We start from the raw sequence: 23,498 nt of genomic DNA, 5'->3' as shown, positions 1-23,498 counted from the left end.
ACTCAAGCGTGAGAGGAGTCTGCCCTCAACGCTGAGTCCCTAGACGTTCAAACCCAAACCTGTCACACAAAGCACGTGGAACATCTGAACAGCATCTACTGCTTCATGTCGGAAGATAATTATGGTTTTGCCGAGGATCGCTGTTCCAGGAGAACCGCCTTGCACTAAATTAGCTCCCCAGATAAGAGCTTTTTAGTGTAAACGAGAGGCTGTGCTTCTTCTCCCGGATCAGATAAAGAGCGAGAGTTTGAGCCTGTTCTTTGCGATCCTTCATGAGTCTTTAACCTCCCTTTTAGACGTCTCTGAGTTATATAAGTGACTGGAGTTCTTTGTGTGAATTACAGAAACTCTGTAGCTGTCTGCTTGACTGATGCTAATAACTCCAACATAAAACTAACCTTTTGTGCCGCCCTCCCCCGAATGGCATCCTGAGATTTTTTCAGTTGAGACGTTCAGATCAAAGCCAAGAGGTTAAGCTGATATTTTTTATAATAAAATATAACACCAGGGATATGAAAACAAAACACAGTGGTAATATTTTAAGCAATAACAGGCCGTGCTAGTATATTGTGAATAAGGTCACAGTTACAAAAGGGATGGTGGAGGTGGCTGTTGATAGCTACACAGTTCTAACTGCTGGGTTATAGGTTCTAACTTTGCTTGGTATCCTAACAATATGCTGTAGAGATGTAATGTCTTCTGACCTTCTCTTGAGCTCTGATCCCGCACCTACACTGTTAGAAATAAAGGTTCTGTTCAGGTACGTTTTTCGTTCACCAAGGTACAAACAATGTAAATGTGCCCTCAAAGGTACAACAGTGGTTTTAAGGTCTGATTGTGAAACTTAAATAAGTTTTTCCAGGTGAAAAGTACATATTTTGTATCTTTTCATAACCGAATGTTTTAAAATAGAACAATAAAATAAAGTCCTGGAGACGAGACGGGGTGTGTGGAGTCAGTACAACTTAGAAAATATCATTTCAGTGGATTATGGTTCAGTTTTGTTCCCTGACTAAGGTACTGAGATGGACCCTTGAGGGTACCATCCCAGTGACAAGAGGGGCACTGCCCCAGTGACAGTTTCATACCTTTTTTTGAGAGTATATGAAAGTAGCACCGATACGGATCTTCAAAATGAAAACTTTACTGCTTTACTCTTCATGTAAGTCATTGGAACCCGACTTTTTTATCTTTTGGCCATTTCCTTTGGTCCATTTTTCACATGATTAGTTCTCCCTGACACTAAAAAACGTTCACAATTTGAAGAAGGTAATATGATTCTACTTGGAGCATTTTTTAAGAGTTCAGAATTTGGTTGCAGCACAAACAGAGGTGGGTAGTTATTGGTGCCAACATCTGTACTGCTTTGTGATTTTAGACTAACAGTATCTGAAAAAGAGAAGAACAGAGTCTAACAGTACTAACACTAAGTCTTCAGTTCCTGTGCTGATCGATTCGGTTACTATTGCTGTTAATGTCAATGTTTATTAGTTTACAGTGTTTATATGTGTTATTTTGTGTCCAGGTGCAGGTTAAGTTAATGTGTTTTGTGTTGGGGGTAGGTCCCACCATCATTGTGAAGTTTGTTGCTAGTGGTCTTCCCTTAAGTTCTGTGCTTCGTATTTGCCTTTCTGTCCAGGTGTTTAATAAAGAATGCTCTTCACAGTGGAAGCATGGCTTCCGCTGTATCTTACTCTACACTGACTCTACAGTATTGATGGTAGGCTTAAACGAATGAACCAACAGGGCTGTCTGACTTACAAACTGAAAATATATCGACATTAAACAAATGAATTGTGTTGTCTTTAAGAAACGGGGTTTACATAAAACGGACAAATTTAATGGGAGTACATTTCAGTGAAAAGTGTTTACGTTGATCCAAAGAAAATTTTATTCTAATGAACCCAAAATAAATCGCACTGAAATTTTACATTTTGTTCCATCAGCAATTGAACTTTATGTTGAGATAACAAAGTCTGTCTATGCTGATCTTACTCTAATTGACTGAATGAAAATGTGTGGAATTATTGAATTAGGTTTATACGATTTATTTATTTTGTACCATGAGTGAAACTTGGCCTCAGGGAGGGTCTCTAAGCTAGCTGAGCGTTTTTGCTCGATGTCAGGTAGGGATGGGACAGTGGGTGGAGAAACATATTATTGGTCTATAATTAAGGACGCACCGATATGGAAAATAGTGGGTTAATGCCTTTATCCAATATTTTCCGTGTCGCTGGTGTGAGAACAAAACCTCATATCTTTAAAATAACTTAACAGGACTAAAACTAGAATAACAAGAGATAGGAAAAAACCTACTTTACCTTTAATGTAATTCAACAGAACAAGACCAAGTATTTTTGGCTTTTCTTTTGGTCCATTTTTCACAAAGTAAAGGGTAACAGGCTTTTTGAAATAGTGTGAAAAACTGAAAAAAATTTATTTTATTTTTAAAATGTTAAAAAGAGGGGAAAAATTACTTTTAAATAATAAAAAAGAGGGAAAGATAAGCGTTATAAGATGTATGAAAGGATATATAAATGAAAATTGACATGTACATGGAATTGTGTGTTGTCATTGCATGCTTTTTAATGTCTCTCCTAAAAGAATACAATAAAAAAGTTACAGATCTTAATAAATCAAGCAATGACTATTAAAAAAATTTTAAAAATGACCAAAATGGAGATGCAAGGTTCTGTTCTGACAGCTATACAGTGTATTGTTTAAATGTATATCAACTTATTAGGTACATATGGGCTGCTATCTAAACGAAAAACAATCAGCCAAGTCCTACTTTTTGAACCTTCACTCTGATGCTTTGAATGACATCGCATTTCCTCATGGTTCACTTCCTGCAAAGTGTCCCACCTTTCCAGGTCAGTGGCTTGTTTCTACCTTTCTGATTTACCCTCTACTCCACAGGTGCACCAGCGACAGCCACTAGATGAAACCACTCATTTAATGCCCAATCAGAAAAAAAAATTATGAAAGAAAGAAGCAGCTACATGACCAGAGAGACTGGTCAGTTCTAACGAGGCCTGATAGGTTTCAGTATAAGCAAGCTGAACACTTGCATCTCCTTTTAGGCTGTGTCTGCTCTTACAGATGAGAATGAATCTCCTTTTGCTCTTTAAGTCTGTTATCGTGTGTTTTTTGGCTTCTGGTGCTTCTTTTCTACTTTCTACAGTGTAAAATCATTTTCTCCTCAGTCTGGCTGCTTTTTTTTGGGAGAAACACAATACGAGCTGCAAATTGGTGGGCAGCCCATCAAAATAGTCTAAGAGTCAGGATCTCACACTTTTCAAATGCTTTCTTCGCTCTTCTGTCTCACTTACACACACACAACAGCACACACACTCTCCCAAAAGCAGCCTCAGCTGGCAGAGGACCAGGCGAGGGAGCTGAGTGGTTTGGACAGAGATGTTCGAGAGCCCCGAGGCTCCAAACACAGCGATCCTTCAGTCAGGGCAGCGCTCACCGCGGAAGACAGGGGCCACCCATCAGTCAAAACGGATCCTTCCTGCATGAGTTTGCACACTGATTTCATTACCTTCTCTTATCCACCCTACCTGTCCCAAAGGCCAGACGATGAACACATGTCCCAGCTAAAAGTGTGCCTGTCATAGTCTGGCGAGAACCAAAATATTCCTCATGAAAATTCAGCGTTCTCAATGGCATACGTCCCACCGCTCTCCCACTAACCTTGTCGGGCTTGTGCTCAGAATAGCACTCGGTATGGACACTGGGGTACACCACTGACCATCCATCATCCGTACAGTTCCTGCTGATCTTCCCTGAAAGACAAAACAACATAAAGACTGTAGTCTGTCACTGCCTTTTCTGTTCTATCAGAAAACATTTTTCAACTAAGTATTTGGGAAAAATACAACTACAGCAACAGCGAACATGTTTTTCAAGTAATTATTCAAAATTATTCAAATTGGGTTACTTTTTCTGAGGCAACAGTCTTTCTGAAGCAATATTGTTCTTTCTGAGGCAATATTATTCTTTCTGAGGCAACTCAAGACATTTAGATTTTTGAGGGCGGGAATGTTACAGTTTTATTTAACTGCAACAGAACCTGCGCTCACCTTTTTAATATCAGTCTGGTTTGGTAGTATCACTAGTCACGTTTACATGCAGCCTGATAATCCGTTAATAATCCGACTAATAGCTCAATCGGAATAGAATACGTCCAGATATATACATATATGCGGAATATCTAGTCCGATTGAGGCCTTTTGGAATACAATTTCTATCCGATTGAATGAGGAGGGTAATCCTGTAAATAATCTGTTAAACAGAAGAATAATATCTGTGTAAACGCCTGTATCTGATTACATTCCCAATCGGAAAGTTTAAGTCCGTTCTGATTATGTGCGTCACGTCATAGTGAAAGTTTATACCGTTCAACATGGCGGAGCAGAAACTGGTCTGCAGAGGAGACAAAGTTTATGCTCTGATCTTTAAAAGACGGCGGTGGGACGGACGTCCAGCTTATGTGTCTCAGAACACGACGTCTTCCTCTCGGCCTTCTTTAATAAGGACATGTGAAGCACGTTTTCCTGAGTCTGACATCATTTTAAAGTAATTAAAAACAGAAGCGCTGCTCACTGCTGCTGTCTCACTCTGACTGGACTCACGTGATGCTCATTGTCATGGTAGTGTCTACACTTAGTGGTCCTCTACGCATGCGTGTAATTTTGGACCAGATTACTGGTAGTGAGCATGTAAACAGAGATTTTTCATCAGATTGTTGAGTAAAGTGAGCATAAACACCTCAGTCTTAATCTATAATGGGAATGTATTCAATCAGAGTGGCAAAAATCTTTGCATGTAAACACAGACAGTGTCTAAGTAGATATACAAAACTCTACAGCAGGGGTGTCCAATTTGGCCGGTGTGGCTGCAGGTTTTCACTCCAAACAACCTGAAACTCACCTGATTCTTAATCAGTTGGTCTTAGTCTTCAATCATTTCATCAGGTGACCTCCTGCTTTGCTGACCTCAGCTTTTAAAATCATTCATTTTAATTTTTATCTGTATTTTGATTTTGACTCTTGATTTTGACTTTTACTCTAATGTATTTACTATTTTACATTTGTACCTTGCCACTCTTAATTTATTTCATTTCCAGTCAAAAATACCATTAAGTGCAATTAAGCAAGTTATTAATCGTTCAGGAGGTATTTCTGAGGAGATTAGATGTAACATAATCCACTTGCATGAGGAAGGAGAAAGTCAAGGGGAAAAAAGTGAAAAAAACAAGAGTTTCCAAAACTGGAGCCATTAAAAGCTTTAGACAATATGGGACTGCTAAGAACCGTGCAAGGCCTGGTAGACCACCAACTGTCCCCATCAGATGAAAGCACTTAAAGCTTTCATCTTTGAGAGAAAACCAAGCTTTAGATCTGCTATCCTCCCACTGTGAGAAGACAACTCTGCTGGTGTTCTGTATTCAGGACTGAACTGGATTAAATTAGTATACATGTACTGTGTATTGCAGATGAAAGTGCAAGACCCCAGTGCGCACATGCTTAGTTCTGTTTATATAGTCAGCACATGCTTTTACCTAGAACTCACTGATACACTGTGATCTGCCTCTCATTAGCTGCAGTCACACTACACCAGGAAGCTTGTCATCATTTTCCTCATCATTGTCAACATCAGTGTCTCATTTGTACACTCTACTTCCATATGCTATACTGCTGAGGGATAGTCAGGGGCTGGGGGCTGAGAATGAGGGCTGAAGAGCCTCTTTCATACAGCACATATACATGTTTGTGGCTCTAGCATTACTGTGTAGGCTTGATAATAGCATCAGTAACAAAACATTAGCTTCCCACACAGGATATTCCATAAATAGCTACCATTATATCTGCAACAGCAGACTTGGCAGGCAAATGGTGCATTATATGAACTTACAAGATAACATCAGTGCTTGCCTGCAAAGATATGTATATATATATATATATATATATATATATATATATATATGTATGTGTGTGTGTGTGTGTATATATATATATATATATGTGTGTGTGTGTGTGTGTGTGTGTGTGTGTGTGTATATATATATATATATATATATATATAAAAAATCTACTGCTGTCAGAACAAAAAATCTACTGCTGTCTTGTATCTCCGTTTTCCAGTTTTTGACATAATTTGAAAATGCCTGTTGCCTTTTACATTGTGTATAAATTTCATGATGAATAAACCAAAAGAAACAGACCAGAATGACTTGGAAAAAATTCTGGTTCCATATAAGGTTTTGTTCTGACAGCAGCAATATATACATATATATACATGCACACACATATATATACAGAGAGAGAGAGAGTAGAGCTGGGCGATACGGCCAAAAACGATATCACGATAAACAAAATTCATATCGTTCGATATCGATACACATCGCGATAAATGTCAAATCATGATTTCTTTCACGTTTGAAGGCTGATTTTGCTCCTGGGTGGTTAATTGTGGTTTTAAACTATCACTTATGGTCCGATCATGACAAACACTCACCAAACAGTGGAACATTTCACTAATCTGTCTTGGGACAGTGGGAGAAAGTTTCTGAGCTGTTTTTATCAGCTTGAAATGCACAGCTGCAATTTTTGTAATAGTCATGATTTAAGAAAGAAAACAGATTATTTTTAGCTGTCTGGTGACGAGCGCTCGGCTACCCCGCTACAAATGCTAAACAAGTGGCCAACAACAGTGCTAAACTCTTTAGTTTCTCAACAACGTCAGCTCGGTTCGGTAGGTCACTGCTGTCACTCCTACCACATCCATGTCAGAGCAGATCACAGTATTCAGACACCAGCTAGCGACGACTGGGTTTCTCTATGCTATCGCAGTAGTTTAAGGGGTGAACCGCAGTATATCTGACGCTCGCTGTGTAAAAGCATTATCTGCAGTGTGAATCTCTCACACCAGTCACAGAGTCCTCCTTTTAGGCATGTTTAAACTGAAAGCGGTGATTCTGTGTTACGTTTGATCTACCGTATCAATTCACCGTGTTGTGCCGGAGCGCTGCTTCAAGTTAGCCAGCAGCTAAAAACAGCTAGCCTGGAAAGACAGCGCTCTCCCGCTCTCCAATGCCTCACAGCTTCCTCAGTTTACTTTCGAACATGAACCCACTTCTTTCTTTCACTTTCGTTGCGGGAGAATGCACTAATACTAAAATATGACGGTTTGGCGCTGTAACACGGCGCTGTAGACGTGATTTAACACCTCTGAAGTTGTTAGGATGCTAGCAAAGAGGTGAGTTCGCTGTAGGACAGTACAGTTACACCACTGACCTCGTCACTCACACTCGGTCACAGGAGAACAGATCGCCGATAACATCACTCAGACAGGGACTGTATAACTCCGCGTTTCAGCCGTTGCTAAAGTATATTTGGCGACCCTTTTTTACTCGTGGCTCCCTCCCTCTCTAATCAAGTCGAAAAACTCGGAAGTGCGCCCTCTCCTGGCGACAGCAGAGTAGTGACGCTTTCCTTGCAGTAGAAAACGCCACCAGGGCTTTCGCTAAAACGTGGAAGTGTGAGAGTGGTGTATTATATCGAACATTTATCAAACCTGTCTTATCGCTCTATCGAGGAAAAGTTATATCGCGATACTTATCGTTATCGTTTTATCGCCCAGTTCTAATAGAGAGAGAGATTGATATAGGCCCAATCCCATTTCCCCCTTTGCCCCTACCACTTGGACCTTAGCCCTCCATTTTGCATGTTCACATCTAGGGGTAAGGTGTCCTGATTTTTGTTAAAATAGAGGGGTTGGGTGAAGTGTCTGGGCTACTTGAGCTTTTTCAGAGACACACTCCGCACAGAGTGTTATGAGAAAAAAAAACAAGGGTCAAGATGGCTGAACAAGTGACCAAAGAAACCCACTAATGTGAGAATTTTCTCTGTTAAAAATTACAATAACCATTGTATTATAGTTTAATGTTGTTTCAATTATGTATTATGTATTATGCATAAGTATTATGGTCCTTTACAGTATGCTAATGTTCAGCAAAATTCAGCAAAGACTGAAAAACATCAAAAATGGGGATACAAGGTTTTGTTCTGACAGCAGTGATAGGTTATATATCTTATGACAAACTTGTATATATATTATGTATAAGTAATGCATTCATTTACTTATTTAAGGTGCCATTTTGGTGGAAAAATAAAGCTAGTTAGCTTAAGTGAAGGAAATATGCTAATTTACCCTGAGTGAAGTAGAATTTACTAGCTCAGCTGGCGTGACAGACACATGCTAGCTCTGCTTGAGTGAAGTAAACTTGCAAACAGTTTAGTTTAAGTCAGAAAACCTACTTGTTTGGTCTGAGTGAAGTACAATTTACTACTCTAACTGGCGTGATGAACACTTGCTAGCTATGCTTCAGTGAAGTAAACTTACTAACAGTTTAGTTTAAGTGAGAAAACTTACTAGTTCAGTCTGAAGTAAAATGTACTAGTTTAGCTGGCGTGAATCCAAATTTCAAGTTCATTTTAAGTGAAGTCTATTTTTTCCCGTTTAGCATCAGCATTGTTTAGCGTGAGTGAAATATTTTGTTTTAGTTTAGCTGGAGGGAAGCACGCTTGCTAGTTCTCAGTTCAGTCTGAGTGAAGTGAATTAGCTAGTTTAGCTTGAGTGACGTACATTTGCTTTGGTTCAAATCTCTGCCATTTGCTAAAGAGCTCTGAGTGACCCTAAAGCAAACCTAATAACAGTAATCATTTTTTCACTCAACACACAACAGTGTGTTAACACAGCCCTTCGAGAGCACGTAAGACACTGAAGACCCCCTGAGAGGTGGGTAAACACTATATATCTGTATTCAAGGCAGAGAAGCTAAGAGGTCTGAATGTTTGATGGCTTTTAGCGAGTTAGACATACAGAGAGTTTAAGAGCATATTGCGGCACTCAGAGAGAGAGACGAATGTAAACTCCCTCGGCATGAATCAGCGTGGCTGTTTAGCTCAGTCTGTGACCACCATGAAACAATAATCACACACACACCCACACACACACACACACACACACACACACACACACACACACACACTCCATGCTCGTGCAAACACGCAGACTTGCACACCAACTTCACTCTAAATACACATGCATGACTAACAAACGGGAAAAAGCACAAAGCACTCACTCTCATCCACAGACACAAACGGGCACTCAACAGCCCATTCCAGGCAGCCTTGTCTCCTCCACTGGGACACTTCTGTCCCTATGAAGGAGGATGTTAATCAGACGTGATCAGACATGCATTCCTGAGCCACTTGAGTGTAGCGTCTGTCCAACTGTCAGCTTGTCTTGACTCCAAAGGCGACAATTCAGTTGAACATGCTCACATCCAACACAGCGTTAGCTGAGGTGACAAGGGAGAAAGGACTCGCAGTATAATTTTCTCCTCTTTCCAGAGGGCAGTGTAAAGAGGACAGGTGGGCAGTGGAGGTATGGAAGGGAGGGAGTGGAGGCCTATTTCAGCCCACACAAGCCTGAGGCTGTAGAGTCTGGCTGCTAGAAACCAAACAGCTAGCGAAGGCCCAGCCAGCCCAGGAGAGAATGTACAACATTAACCTCTTAAGGAGAGAGCAGGCAGTCACAGCAATTCGGCTGAGAATTTATGCAAACAGGGTGCTTTGAGAGCCTTGAGCTTGAAAGACCTGCTGAAAAAAAACAAAAAACACTTCTTAATGAATAAAGCTGATAACATGGGAGGGAAAACCCATGTGAAGAGAACTCCTGTTATCATCTGAATGGAAAACGAGTGCTGTTTTTCTGTTACCTGGAGTGTTTCTTCTGAATACACGCAAACTTTGGTTGAGCCACAAATATGCAGTGGTCAGCATATATGTGCACATGGACATTTTAGTGTCAGTGCCTATGCTCGTCATGCCTACGCAATCTGGCTCAAATTAATTTATTTTGATTAAATTAGTGGTAAATCTGGACAACGCATGTTTTGTTTGGGGACTATTTTGCCTTATAATGGCCTGCATGTACCTCTCCATTATGAATCAGTTGAAAAATACGCTTTAGTCCATAACCTGATTTCAAAACTATTGTAAAACAATGTCCTGGGCATTAGGAGGAATATTCATAACCGTTTCGAGTAGTAACTTTCTGTGAGGGAGCTTTTAGAGGTGGACGTCTGGTTCCTATCACCACCAATTCTGACTCAGGAAGATTCTCTAGAACAGAGCATTTCACACCAAACTACTCTGAATGACTTTATTTACGTCCTAATGATTTAATTAAGCAGAACTTTTGAAAAGCCACATGCCATTAGGTCAGCCACTATTCAGTGTTCAGCGATTATGTCTAAAGCACAGAAGTCCAGAAAGGCCATTAGGTAGTTTTAATTTTCTTGATAATTTCTCAAATTAATTATCTTGTTATTTCAGGATAGCAAAGTTATTTTCTTGAAATAACAAGTTAGGTTATCCTGTTGACTCAAGATAACAAAAGTTGTCTCACAATAACAACTTTTGTTATCTCAAGATAACAAAAATTGTTATCTTCAGATAACATGTCAATTATCTTGTGATCTCAAGGTAACAGTTATCTTGAAATAACAAGTTAGTTATCTTGTTGATGTCTTGAGATAAGGTATTAATTATCTTGTGGTCTCAAGATAACATAGCGGTTGTCTTGAGATAATGAGTTCATTATCTTGTGATCTCAAGATAACATAGCGGTTGTCTTGAGATAATGAGTTCATTATCTTGTGATCTCAAGATAACAATCCAGAAAATTAAAGCAACACCTCATGGCCTCTCCGGACATCTGCACTAAAGAGACCTGGCAAATACTATAACTATTCAAAATGCAACACTACATTAAATGAACAGATCATAAGCTATTAAAAATGTTAATATACATTAATATGCATCATTTGATTCATATACATTAATGCATGTTAATGAATAAAAGCTCTTTGCCCACCAGATGTGTGTTGACCACTTGAAAAAAATATTTAGCAAGTTACAATAATTAGTTATGACTAATAATTATGACTATTGCTACTAATTATGACTTGACATCTGATAAATTTAGTATAATTGTGAGAGATCGTAGTTTTTCATAATTGTGACATAGTATCTCATAATTATGACTTAATAACTCAAAATTACGAAATACTATCTCATAATTATGACTTACTGTCTCGTGATAATGAGATACTATCTCACAATTATGGCAAACTCTTGTAATTATGAAGTATTTATCTTATGAGATACTAAGTCATAATTAAGAGAAGTATAAAACAAGGTTTTGCACATGAACATGTTTGCAGATGTGATGCGCCCATTAGGCTCACTGAATGGCCGGCTGGCCACCCAAGTGGCGGGCCTTTTGCGAGACCTCTGTGTCAGCAGGTCTCAGGGCAGGGCTGTGGAGGGGTAAAAATAGGCCGGCTGCAGGGCTGGCATGCCGGCTGGACGCAGGGCTGAATGCCTGACTGCCCCAGCGCTGTGTGGATGGAGGGAGAAAAGGCGAGCTGGTGCTGTGCACTTGGCCTGAACCCACGGATCACTGAGCAAGACTGAGCAGAGTGGGGTGCGTGATTCACTCACTCTAGCCTTTGGGATCCCAGAACCAAGCCTCATTCCCCACTCACACAACACATACTCTCTCTCTCTCTCTCTCTCTCTCTCATGCAAACTCACATGCATAACAGCAACAGCAGCCTGGCAATGAGAGTCAACCAGTCCCAAATATAGCTCTAGCTTATGTTCTCTCTAAAGACATGTTTGTGCTATCAAGCAATCACTCATATCTGCTATTTATTGCATATTGCAGGCAGTGTTTGATGAAAAAGTGACGAGAACTTGGCTTATGAAAGCATGTGAAACGTCTCAGTAAAGCCTCTATCTATGTATAGCATTAAAAACTGCAGATAATAGTGAAGAATTGGGTGATAAACCATGTCGTATCTCATGGTGAGTTTGGATCACTGCGTGCAGTCTAATCTCTCAGCAGTCACAGCTCTCCTAATGCTCTTCTAATGACCGTTCCTGCGGTTACAATTTGCTCAAATGAATTACCGTCTCTGCCAAAGAGGTTTTTCAGCGCGTCCGGGCAGGTATTGACGACCACCTCCCCGACCTCCGCATGGCGCCAACAGGAAATGTTGTCCCACGTGCCTCGGCAGCCTGTGGAGAGGAAACCCACAAGTTCACACCCACGTCGAAGTCTGCAGAGAGCATGCAGCTGTGGTTTAAGAACCCCGAGAACGCTTTACCTTTACAACTAACAGCATCAAGGCTGTGAGAAATGTACCATATGATCTACAGAGTGACCCTGACAGCACAACTTTCAGATAACACCATTTATTCAACCACACTGAGGGGAAAAAAAGGGGTCAGCATGTTCACTTCATCAGCTCAATGGTTATGAAGCCGGCCTGCATTCGGTGTCATGCTTAAAGCTGCACTATGTAAGGTTTATTGTTAATATTTAAAGAAGTAGCATCACTGAGTGATGACAAAACACGAAAATATGGTCCTGTAAAGTCTAAAATAAGACGGTCAAGCTAATCTTCACTGTCACTTTGTTTGTGTTAACACATTCGCATTGTTCTCACTCGCATTCTGTCACAGTTTCCTCTGTCCCTCTGTCTGTGTCTGTTTCTCCCCCTGTGTTGTAGCCATGTGCTTTTGTTTTTGTTTTGGTTCCTGTGCTCCTCCCTTTTTCCCCGCCTTCCCTATTAAAATTGTCACCTGTTTGTAGTCGCTGTCTCCTCCCTCTCCCAGGTGTTCCCCATCAAGTAAGGGCTTGATGTAGCCTAAATACAAAAGGCCTGATGGTTGTCTAGTCCACACATGTCACTGTGTTACATGTTGTATTTATGTGCCTGCCTTGTATTTTGTTTGCTCAATGTGTTTACTTATTTAAAACCTTGTAGTTTGTTATTTGTACTCAGTGTTTCTACTGGTTTATTAAAGTTATATCTTTAATACTTATATCCAGCTTCATTACTCACAACACATTACACATTTCACACACTTTTTCAAAACAATCTTTTAAGAATTAACCATTTTCTTGTCTTTTGGTATTTAAGTTGCCATGTATGTTATCATAAATCGCAAAACATTCCATCCACATACCCTCCACTCTTTTGTCAAAAAGTGATGACAAACAGAAGGCTGGAGAAGAGCATTTGTCAGCAGAGTGATATGCAACAGGGATATTCAATAGTCAAGTTTATTATTATATCTTATTAAGTTTAAGCTGGTGTGTAAACACTATTTATGGCTGATTCTACCAAACCGGTTCAAAGTCAGAGTTGAAAACTCATTTCAGATTTTAACCGATTTGGACTTTAGCCTAATGCCAGTCTCACTTTCTGCTCTAAAATACAGGGGCGTGGCTAAAACAAGGCTCTGCCTACGAACTAAAACTCAATAGTGACATGAAAACATAGGGCAGCATTTTATATAAAAGAGATCCTTAAAAGAAATTAATTGAAAAAAGTTTTAAAAAGTGTACATTTTAGCAGTTAGGGTTTGGAACAGCCACCTCCCAGTAGATGGAACCCTATAAATGACGATAGTGTATACATTTAGCTTATTACTATCTCTACTAATGAATTGGGATTAAATAGATCATAACATAATCTTTGTGAATATCTAAGGTCTGAATACTTAATAGTTATGTTAAATAGTTTTTTTACTGTGGGACCGCAGTTTGAACTAATTTGCTAACTGGTCTTAACTTTTTTTGGTGTTAACTGTTCTGAGAATATGGCTTCTGATTGGACAAAAGTGTTATTTATAAATCAGGTCATTTGCAATGAGGTGTCAGGTCGAATTTCAGAGTTTTTGCACCAAATCATAAATCTTTATGTTTTAATGTCACAAGCACAGCCTCAAAAAGTTCAGGCTTGATGTTTAGGTCTCAAATACAAAACTGACATGAGGGGAAAATGGCATAAATTAAATTTTTTGGCCAAACTATTTCTTTAGACGTTATGTGATGGACTGGTGACCTGTCAAGGGTGTTTCCTGCCTTCCGCCCAGTGAGCGCTGGGAGAGGCTCCAGCACCCCCCACGACCCAGGAGGATAAGCGGCATAGATAGATATGTGTGTGTGTGTGTGTGTGTTTCTTTAAACAAAAACATGTTGGAGGAAAGTCACTGAGTCCCACAGGACACACTATGCTAGGGTAGATAAGCTGGATCCATCTGTCTTAACGAGCAGCTCTTGTTCGAGTGTGATGTGAAGGGCTGAACATAAATAGTGTGTTGGTCAGAGAACTTTGAGGGTGCCATGACATTGTCATCCATCAAATTGGACAAGCAAAGCACCGCACAGTACACAAGAACTTTGGAGCTTTAAAAATGAGCAAAAGCCAAAGATTACCTCGAACACAGAGTCACTCTATTAGCAGCCGTTACTCGCTGCTTAATAGCGGAAATTCTAATCTACTAGACAGAGATGAAAGAGGGCTTTGGTTCACATCTATGTAAGGCGTTTAAAGAGGGAGCGCATGAGGGACAGAGAGAAAAAAGAAAGAATGAGAGAGAAGGACTGGACTATGTACATGTATAGTACTGTGAAAAAGAGAAAGCCCCCCTGCATTTATTTGATTTCCAGTCAAAGAATAATAACAGGCCTTGTAGGTGGTGGTTAAGAGTTCAATTTTCTCTATGTTTAAATCATTTTAATCTCTCTCTCTCTCTCTCTCTTTTTCTCTCTCTCACTCTCTCTTTGTGGATGCTGAATTAGTTCAAACTGTGGTCCCACAGTAAATAAACTATTTAAAAAAGATTAAGTATTCAGATCTCAGATATTTACAATGATTAATTTAAACCTAAAAGGATGAAAGATTTAGATTTATCAAGAGTTACATTAAAAAAAAATAAAATAAAATATCTCATTATCTTTATCTCATCTCATATCATTTTCATGTGGCTACTAAAACATTTTTGTCCACAGGCATTTTGTCCAGTTTTGGTCCACAGGCAGAGCTTTATTTTAGCCATGCCCCTGCATTTTAGAGCAGGAAGTGAGACTGAGGGGCCCACATGGTGAGCAGTTAGATCCCACTGTTTTAAAGGAAATGTATCCCAAAGTCTGAAACTCAGTGTGAAAAATTAAAGTTGTCACTACTGAAATGCAGAGTTTCTGCAATTAAGTAACTTTTTTGTGTTTAGATGAAAATTATGATGACTTTGTGTGTACGGCTGTTCAAAGCTGTGTTTGCTAGTCCTGTACTGGCTATCGTTTTTCAGTTCTGCTTAAAAATAGTCACTAATAATTGTCACTACCGAAACAGTCACTACTGAAACAGTCACTACTGAAACATTTGAAAGTTTTGGTAGTTTTATGATTGCTTTGTTAGTAAAAAAATGAATGTTCAATCACTTATTTTAATAAAATACACATTATATATATTACACACACACACACACACACACATATATATATAATTTCACATATATGTATATACACACACACATATATGCATATACATACTATATCACTGTTGTCGGAAGAAAACCTTGTATCTCCAAAATTGAAACTTTACAGGAGAAGGAAAAAACCTACTTTGCTTTTAATGTAAGTCAATGGAACCAGACTTTTTTCGAAGTCATTCTGGATCATTTCTTTTAGTCAATTCATCATGAAATTTAGAATGTAAAGGGTAACAGGTATTTTCAAATTATGTCAAAAACTAAAAAATGTCAAAAACGGAGATCGAAGATTTTCTTACGACAACAGCAACATATATATATATATATATATACACACACACAGAGAAAGAAAGAGAGAGTGAGAGCAAGACAGAGCTACAGAGAGCGAGAGACAGAGAAAGGGCTACAGAGAAGGAGGGGGTTATATAACGAGGGAGGCTGAGTGATTACATTGTGAAAAATCAAGTGCTGATAAATTCACTGCAGTGTCTCATCGTTTCTCAAGCAGTACCAGCTGGTTCGTTTCTGACTCAGTTGCTGCGTCGTGAAACTGAAGTGGCTGCCGGAGCCTGAACCCAGACTTCATTTAGCCTCCGCTTCGCTCACGCTCACGCGCTACAGGCCTCTATACCCATGGAGACTGGAATCTCAGACGGTCACGTGACCGCGTGAGCCTCCACTGCCTCGTTTCAAAATGCCACAACACGCACAATGCGTTACTGTCACGCAATAAATGGCCTGAATTTTTCTAGCCATGTCCAGTTCGTTGTTTGCTTCCCAGTATTCCAGCACTGTTTGCAGAAATGTGAGCACACCAGACAAGTGTTATGATTCCGCGTGCCAGTTAACGATGTTCTTGGTAGTTAGGATAAAAATAGGCCACACGAGTAAATAAAGTCTTGAAGATACATCTCATGCGCTTAATAAGAACCAACATGGCTTTTAGGCTCTATTACATTTTTCCTCCTCACACAAAATTATTCCTTTTTTAACAATGGAGCTGTAGTGCAAATGAATGGCTGCACATTCGTCTTCCCAGCGACAACAAGAAAGAGAGACTGCAGCACACGCATCTGCGCTTACTGTCGCCTTGTGTTACGCTCAAGCATATCATTCGAGGGTTTAATGATTAATACACTGATGCAGACATCAACAGTGAGTCAAGAAGACAGGCTCTGAGAAGCTGCGGAGGGGAGGAGGGTCTAAAAGCGAACGCTTTCTGTCCTTCTAAACACGCCTTATTACTTTTAACTGATCTTTCCTTTAGCGCTAATCCAATTTCCACCCTAAGTTACTGTGTCATTCTGATGTCAGTTATATGCATTAAGGCTGCGATTAGAGCGCAATCCTTACAATCAATCATTAATAAGTGCCGCTCAAAGCCGTGAGAATATCGGAAGTGCCCTCGATTTAAAAGTCACGCAGCCGCTGCGCACCTGGAGGGCGAAGTTAAATCTTCCGCTCCGAATGCTCACTCGCATACAATGGCCTGGTTGAAGATCAAACATGATCCCACGAAGCCTGACAGATTAGGAGCATAAGATCCCATTCCAGAGAGGTGAGAGAGAGTTTAAGCTAATTTAATGTTTCTGGCTGCAGTCCACACAGGACCACTGGCCTCGTGACCTTGAAAATGTTGCGGAATGTATCGATATGCAAAGAATCTGTGAACCTCTGCAGCAAAACTGTGGCTGTAATTTAACTGCGCCACTAATCTTTCTCTTTTTTGGAGTAAGGAAAAGATCACATCCTTCTTTATGAGTTTGGTCTTGTGTGGTCTTCACACAGTATTACGAGAAACAGATCTAGGCCTGGTTCACAGTCAAACACACTCAACGTTCACTTTATTAGAAACACCCACCTTGTGCTTCGACTCACTGGCCACTTTAATTGAAACACCTACCTTGTGCTTCAACTCAACGTTCACTTTATTAGAAACACCTACCTTGTGCTTGCACTCACTGGCCACTTTATTAGAAACACCTACCTTGTGCTTACACTCACTGGCCACTTTATTAGAAACACCTACCTTGTGCTTACACTCACTGGCCACTTTATCAGAAACACCTACTTTGTGCTTCCCCTAACTGTCCACTTTATTAGAAACACCTACCTTGTGTTTTCATTAACTGGCCACTTTATTAGAAACACCTACCTTGTGCTTCTACTCACTGTCCGCTTTATTAGAAACACCTACCTTGTGCTTACACTCACTGGCCACTTTATTAGAAACACCTACCTTGTGCTTACACTCACTGGCCACTTTATTAGAAACACCTACCTTGTGCTTACACTAACTGGCCACTTTATCAGAAACACCTACTTTGTGCTTCCCCTAACTGTCCACTTTATTAGAAACACCTACCTTGTGCTTACACTAACTGGCCACTTTATTTGAAACACCTACTTTGTGCTTCCCCTAACTGTCCACTTTATTAGAAACACATACCTTGTGTTTCCATTAAATGACCACTTTATTAGAAACACCAACCTTGTGCTTTCACTAAATGGCCACTTTATTAGAAACACCAACCTTGTGTTTCCACTAAATGACCACTTTATTAGAAACACCTGCCTTGTGCTTCCACTTACTGACCACTTTATTCGAAACACTAACCTTGTATTTCCACTCACTGTCCACTTTATTAGAAACATCTACCTTGTGTTTTCATTAACTGGCCACTTCATTAGAAACACCTACCTTGTGTTTGTACTAATTGGCCACTTTATTAGAAACACCAACTTTGTGTCCACTAACTAGCCACTTTATTAGAAACATCTACCTTGTGCTTCCACTAACTGGCCACTATATTAGAAACACCTACCTTGTGCTTCCACTCACAGGCCACTTTATTAGAAACACCTCTCTCATAGATGTTCCAAATCCTCCAGTGAAAAAATACAAGCAAGAAGTGTTTAGATATCTTTTATAGGCTTCTCTTCTTTTGTTAGAGTCAATTATCTTTAGTTTCAAATACTCAGTCAGCCACTTAGATGTTGAGTGTAAGCACAAAACCTTCAACGGCTTGAAGGGTCACATAATTTATGACATTCTGAAATTGTTTACATAAATAAGCACACACCAAATTTCACATATTTTTTTAATCGTCCAAATGGTATATGCCCAAACATTCGAATTCAACTATAGTTCTAACAGTTTGTCAGCTAAAATTTCCTAATTGTGGCAAGTCTAGTTATGACTACGGGAATTGCAGATGACCAAATAATAGGACTTCAAGGACTGAAGGCTGGAGGAAAGGCTATGATGACCTGAATTTGCCTTAGCGCCATAGCTGTGTAAACTGACGTTAATAAGCAACAGCTCTAGCATGGCGTTGGAATGGAATTCTTGCTCACCTGTCTTCATAAAAATGCAAAAAAAAAAATTGTCTGAATTTTTTTTTGCTGAACTTGTTGAAGGAGTAGTGTCAATAAAAATCAACACCCAACAGAAATGTGAAATTAACGAAGGTTGCATTTTGATATCGCAATCATATCGATAAGATTCCAAGAATGGCCCTGTGGTCAGAAAATGACCATTGATGGCAGAGGGAGGCACAAAACTCTGTAAATTTCCACCAGCAATGTGGAGCTACAAAACTGGCATTTCTAATAAAGCGGCCATTGAGTAATATAAAGGTAGGATATACAGATACATGATTCATTGTGGCGTCTGTCCGTCCATCGGGCCCTGATGGCGGCCGCCAGAGCCGGCAGGAAGGCGGGGCCCAACCTCCGAGCGGGGATGAAGCCAACGAGGACGGTGGGGAGAGGAGGGGAAGCGCACACGAGTCCCGAGCCCCGCGGCACACGAGTCCCGAGCCCCACAGTGACTGGTTCAATCCAGGCGGACGAGCTGCGGAGCGGGGGTGGGGGGCGCTGTGACAAGGAGGCGGAACAACCAGCTCTCGTTCCCTCTCCCGAACGAGAGCTCGTTGTTCCGCCTCCTCGTCACAGCGCCCCTCCCTGCTCCGCAGCTCGTCCACCTGGATCGAGGTGATGTGGAGTGGCCTCGGGGGCGGAGCTCAGGACTCACTTCCCGCTATCGCGCCTCTCGTAGGTGTCATCATCGTCCCCGTGCCCTCTCTCACGGCTGACCACCTACTCCCACCGTCACTCGCATCCCTCGGCAAAACTCGGGCTTTGCGCTCCGTCCCCCACTCACTCGTGGTTCTCCCCCCGCCATCCTTGCAGGGCTTCATCCTCGCTCGGAGTTCGGGGGGCCGGGCGCATGCCACACACATCTTCACTTTTCTAAACTTTATGTGATGTCAACCGCCTTCATTTTCCTCTCTATATGACTAGGATGTACTTATCCTTCTCTGAAGAAATGTCAAAGATAATTTACCCTTAGTCGGCTAATCATAAATCCAGGTCAATGGAAACAAGGTTACGGGAGATATTATCACTCTTTTGGAACGCACAGGCCAGGCTGATGGGGCTGGACTTGCCATTCGGCCACACAAAAGTTGAACTGAATGAATGAAAATGCTGAGGAACAATATGACATATCATTCATCTGTCAGCACATATGACATGTACAGTACCTCCGGACTCTGGGACCTGCTCTTCTTCCAGCTTGGCCGAGCATTCCTTCTCTGCCAACTGCAGCTCAAACAAGAAGAGACAGTTCGGGTGTCTCCCGCTGACCTTTGGAGAGGAGAAGCCATATTATTAGCCACATTATTGCACAGTTAACCCCCACGACTCATCCTTCATATCAAGCCTGACTTAAAGCGATGACAGGTAAAGGTCTCGGCGAGTAAACATCTTCACCAAGACGCTTTGCGAACGTCTCAGCGTAAATATTTAGACATCCGTGACCTATGAAGACATTCCAAATAGGCGTGCAAAACGTTTTTTTTATCAGCCAAGCATGATTTGTTTCCGTTAAAGCTCTTAGCACTCGGAGCGCTTCGCGCACAGTTAAACATCCCTCTGTGTTGACAGCATCCACAGCTAAGGATCAGCAGGAAGGATTCAAAATGACACGGTTCACAACAGTGCCAGGCTGATCAAAGTAGCACCACAAAGCCTGCATAGCTGATGGCTTAAAATCCCCTAAAAAATGAAAGGAAATGAATTGAGGGGGTTTTAGCAAAAGTCATGTGAAATCTTAAAAGAAAGCAAAAAAAATATATATAAATGACAACAGCATGCAGGGCTGCATGATATATCGATTGTTAATACTGACACCAATCCCAGTTCCACATGAGTGTTTCTGTATGTGTTTTAATCCAAGAGTGCCCAATACGTCGATCACGATCGACTGCAGTGCACGTTGGTACATTGCACCTCATTTAAACAGGCTATCAAATTTCACTCGCTACCATAGCTACGCCACAGACCGCCTAAAGCACTGCTGTGAGTGTGCCTCTCTAGCAACCTAAGAAGTTTTCAATTATCGGTAGCAGCTTGTGTAGCGCCATTTTTGCGTTTTTCCTTTTGTAGTCTACACTGAGTCTTTCAGAAGACGAGTGCAAGATCGAGCACAAAGAAACCGAAAGCTTACCTCCTCCATGCAGAGCAGGAGGAGGACTATTTTTTTTACAGTGTCAAACTCCAAATGCATCTGCTTGATTTGCCAAGTAGCCATCGCACTTCCAAAGACGGGGAACGTCGATAGGTATTTACGAACTACACACAGAAACTATGATGAAGAATTCTCAGCTAAAGGTGAACTCAGGAAGAAACAAGTGGTCCAGACTACACAAACCAGCTGACACCATTCAGTGTAAATAATCAGAATAAGGTTAGTGTGATTTTTCAGCTGTTTGCCCTGTCATACTGAATATCAATATAGGTCACTGAAGTGCATTAAAAAGTTTCAGAGCTTTTAAAAAAGGACCAAGCCAGTCTTTTTTTTTTTAAAGTAGATCATGATGACCTGTCCACTGGAGCCACAAAAGTATGGGCACCCCTGATTTAATCCAACAAAAATAAAATATTTAGGTCAAAATAATAAAGTGCTCAAGTTACTCGGTTAACCGCTTCAGGTTCCAGTTTTCGAATAATGAAAGCTAAGGCTCAATTCACAAATACCGAGTCTGCGTGGCGTGAGTGACACAGAAAGTCATAGGCTTCATTTCGGCACCCATGTTAACTGGTCAGCACTTTCACAAAGGCTGCGCGTACGAAGCGGCAATAAAGCAGAGCGGTATTTAGAGAATAGAGTCAGTGCTGATTTTTTCCGCATGTTGCGCTCGTCACAGAGCAAAATACACTAAAATAAGCCATAAAAATCTGTGAAAATTAAATTAAAAGAGAAAATTAAATAGAGAACCGTCTTTTAATTAAATTAAAAGAGAAAATTAAATAGAGAACCGTATACAAACGCCAGGAAATACCAGTTAAACATTCAGTGCTGCAAACGCATTTCCCGGTTGGTCCACCAGGCTTGAAATTTTTGCCTAATCACAAGTCAGAATGGTGTCAAGCACAAACAAATATACCGTGTACCTTCATTAAAAAAAAAAAATTGAGCAGAGTGACTGATGTGACTATTTATCCATCTGGAAACTGGAATGTATGTGTAACTTTCTTGCTGCTCCGCTCCGTGTGAAAGGCCGGCGCGTTCGAGCTGTAGCGCTCATGCTGTCATGTGGCTCATGCCATGCAGAAGGAGTATGTGTGAATAAAGCCTAAAACCAAAAGCAATCAAAGATATTTCTCTGTTCTTAATATTACCTCAGCAAAGTAACGTGTTGGCACGTCTCACACGGACTACAGAATAACTTGTGTAGAAGCCCAGGAGTCCTCAGCACGTAGCACTGCAACAGTTAGTTCTAGTGTTAGCATCAGTTCATTAACTCTTCTGAAGGGGCAACCTCCACCTCCTGCACACCGACCAAAAGATTTCCCTTGGCTATTTTTTGATTAATAAAACCTGTTTGCAACTGTACACCTCTGTGAGCTGCTAAACGTTCCTCTGTGCTACTGATTTTTAGCCTGTTGTCACCAGTACATGAGTTTACTATGGAAGCCCACTACTGTTCTGGCCACAGTCCCTCAAGATATTGACATAGTATCTCAATACTGACAAATACTGACAATTTCTCTAAATATTTCTCAAGATATCCCAAATTATTGACTTTATATCTCAAACTAATTTTCTTGAAACATTGACTTAATAAGTAATTATTAAGAGATACTAAGTCATTATTTTGACATGGTTAATCAATATTTGGAGAAAATAAGTCATAGTAAATTAATTTTGAGAAATTATTATTTCAATAGTGAGTCATTATTGCAAGATATTAACCAGTTAAATGGCCAGGACCCACCGGTCCAAAGTTTTACTACACACTTCTCTAAGCTAAGAATAACTCAGTTTGCACTGTAGTTCTTGTAGTTACTGAATAATAAGTCTTGGTATGTAGTAGGGGTGCGGGAAAAAATCGATTCTTAGATGCATCGCGATGCGGACGTGAACGATTCTGAATCGATTCACAAATGTCAAAAATTGATTTTCTAATTATTTAATTTATAACGTAATGTTGACGGAACGCAAAAGGCGGAACCTGTAAGTGCGGAAGTGTAGCGCCCGGACAGTCTGTGGCGGCACGTAACAAAAACACCACTGGATGAGTGAGAAATCCGACCGGCTCCCTCTGCATTAAAGCCAGGTTAGGTCAGGAGTCACAACAAAAATGATAAGAGACATTTTGTCCTTTCAACACAAATCAAACCACCTTGGGAGCCACATTTAATGCCCAGTATGTCTCAGTATGTGTTAATGTCCTAGTGTAGACTAAACAATATAAACGAAAATGCAGATTTACTTCGCTCTGCTTTAAGCTTCGTCTACAGCCGCTTTCCTCCCGTCTCCACCAGAAAACTTTTCCTCAGAAGTTGATCAGTTAAAAGTCTCTCAGCGTTCGACTGTTTTACGAGGCTGAAGTCGCTTCTTATTCTCCAGCTTCTTGTTCGAATTTACCCGTTCCACCTTAAATTCTAACTGAGGCGCCGAATGTAAATGCGGCACGATTTAAGGTGGAACGCGAGAATTCGAAAGAGAAGCGACTTCAGCTTCGCCACTTTTTACTGTGTGACAGTCTCTCATTGCAGATTTAA

General features: G+C 40.6%; 1 protein-coding gene across 1 annotated transcript in view; it reads right to left on the bottom strand.

The window, feature by feature from the left end:
* The window catches only part of vipr2 (vasoactive intestinal peptide receptor 2), a 67,058-nt gene that overhangs the window by 27,495 nt on the left and 16,065 nt on the right, over positions 1-23,498 (bottom strand). The window contains exons 2-4 of the mRNA XM_036558588.1: positions 19,973-20,075; positions 12,054-12,161; positions 3,700-3,791 (exon numbers count right to left, since the gene is read on the bottom strand). Of these exons, the coding sequence (XP_036414481.1) occupies positions 3,700-3,791; positions 12,054-12,161; positions 19,973-20,075 (303 nt within the window). The remainder of the gene's footprint in view (positions 1-3,699; positions 3,792-12,053; positions 12,162-19,972; positions 20,076-23,498) is intronic.

Source organism: Colossoma macropomum, unplaced genomic scaffold (assembly GCF_904425465.1).
Source record: "Colossoma macropomum unplaced genomic scaffold, Colossoma_macropomum, whole genome shotgun sequence".
In the NCBI taxonomy this organism is placed as follows: Eukaryota; Metazoa; Chordata; class Actinopteri; order Characiformes; family Serrasalmidae; genus Colossoma; species Colossoma macropomum.
Note: the sequence above shows the minus strand (reverse complement) of the source record. Positions and strands in the feature narration are given on the sequence as shown.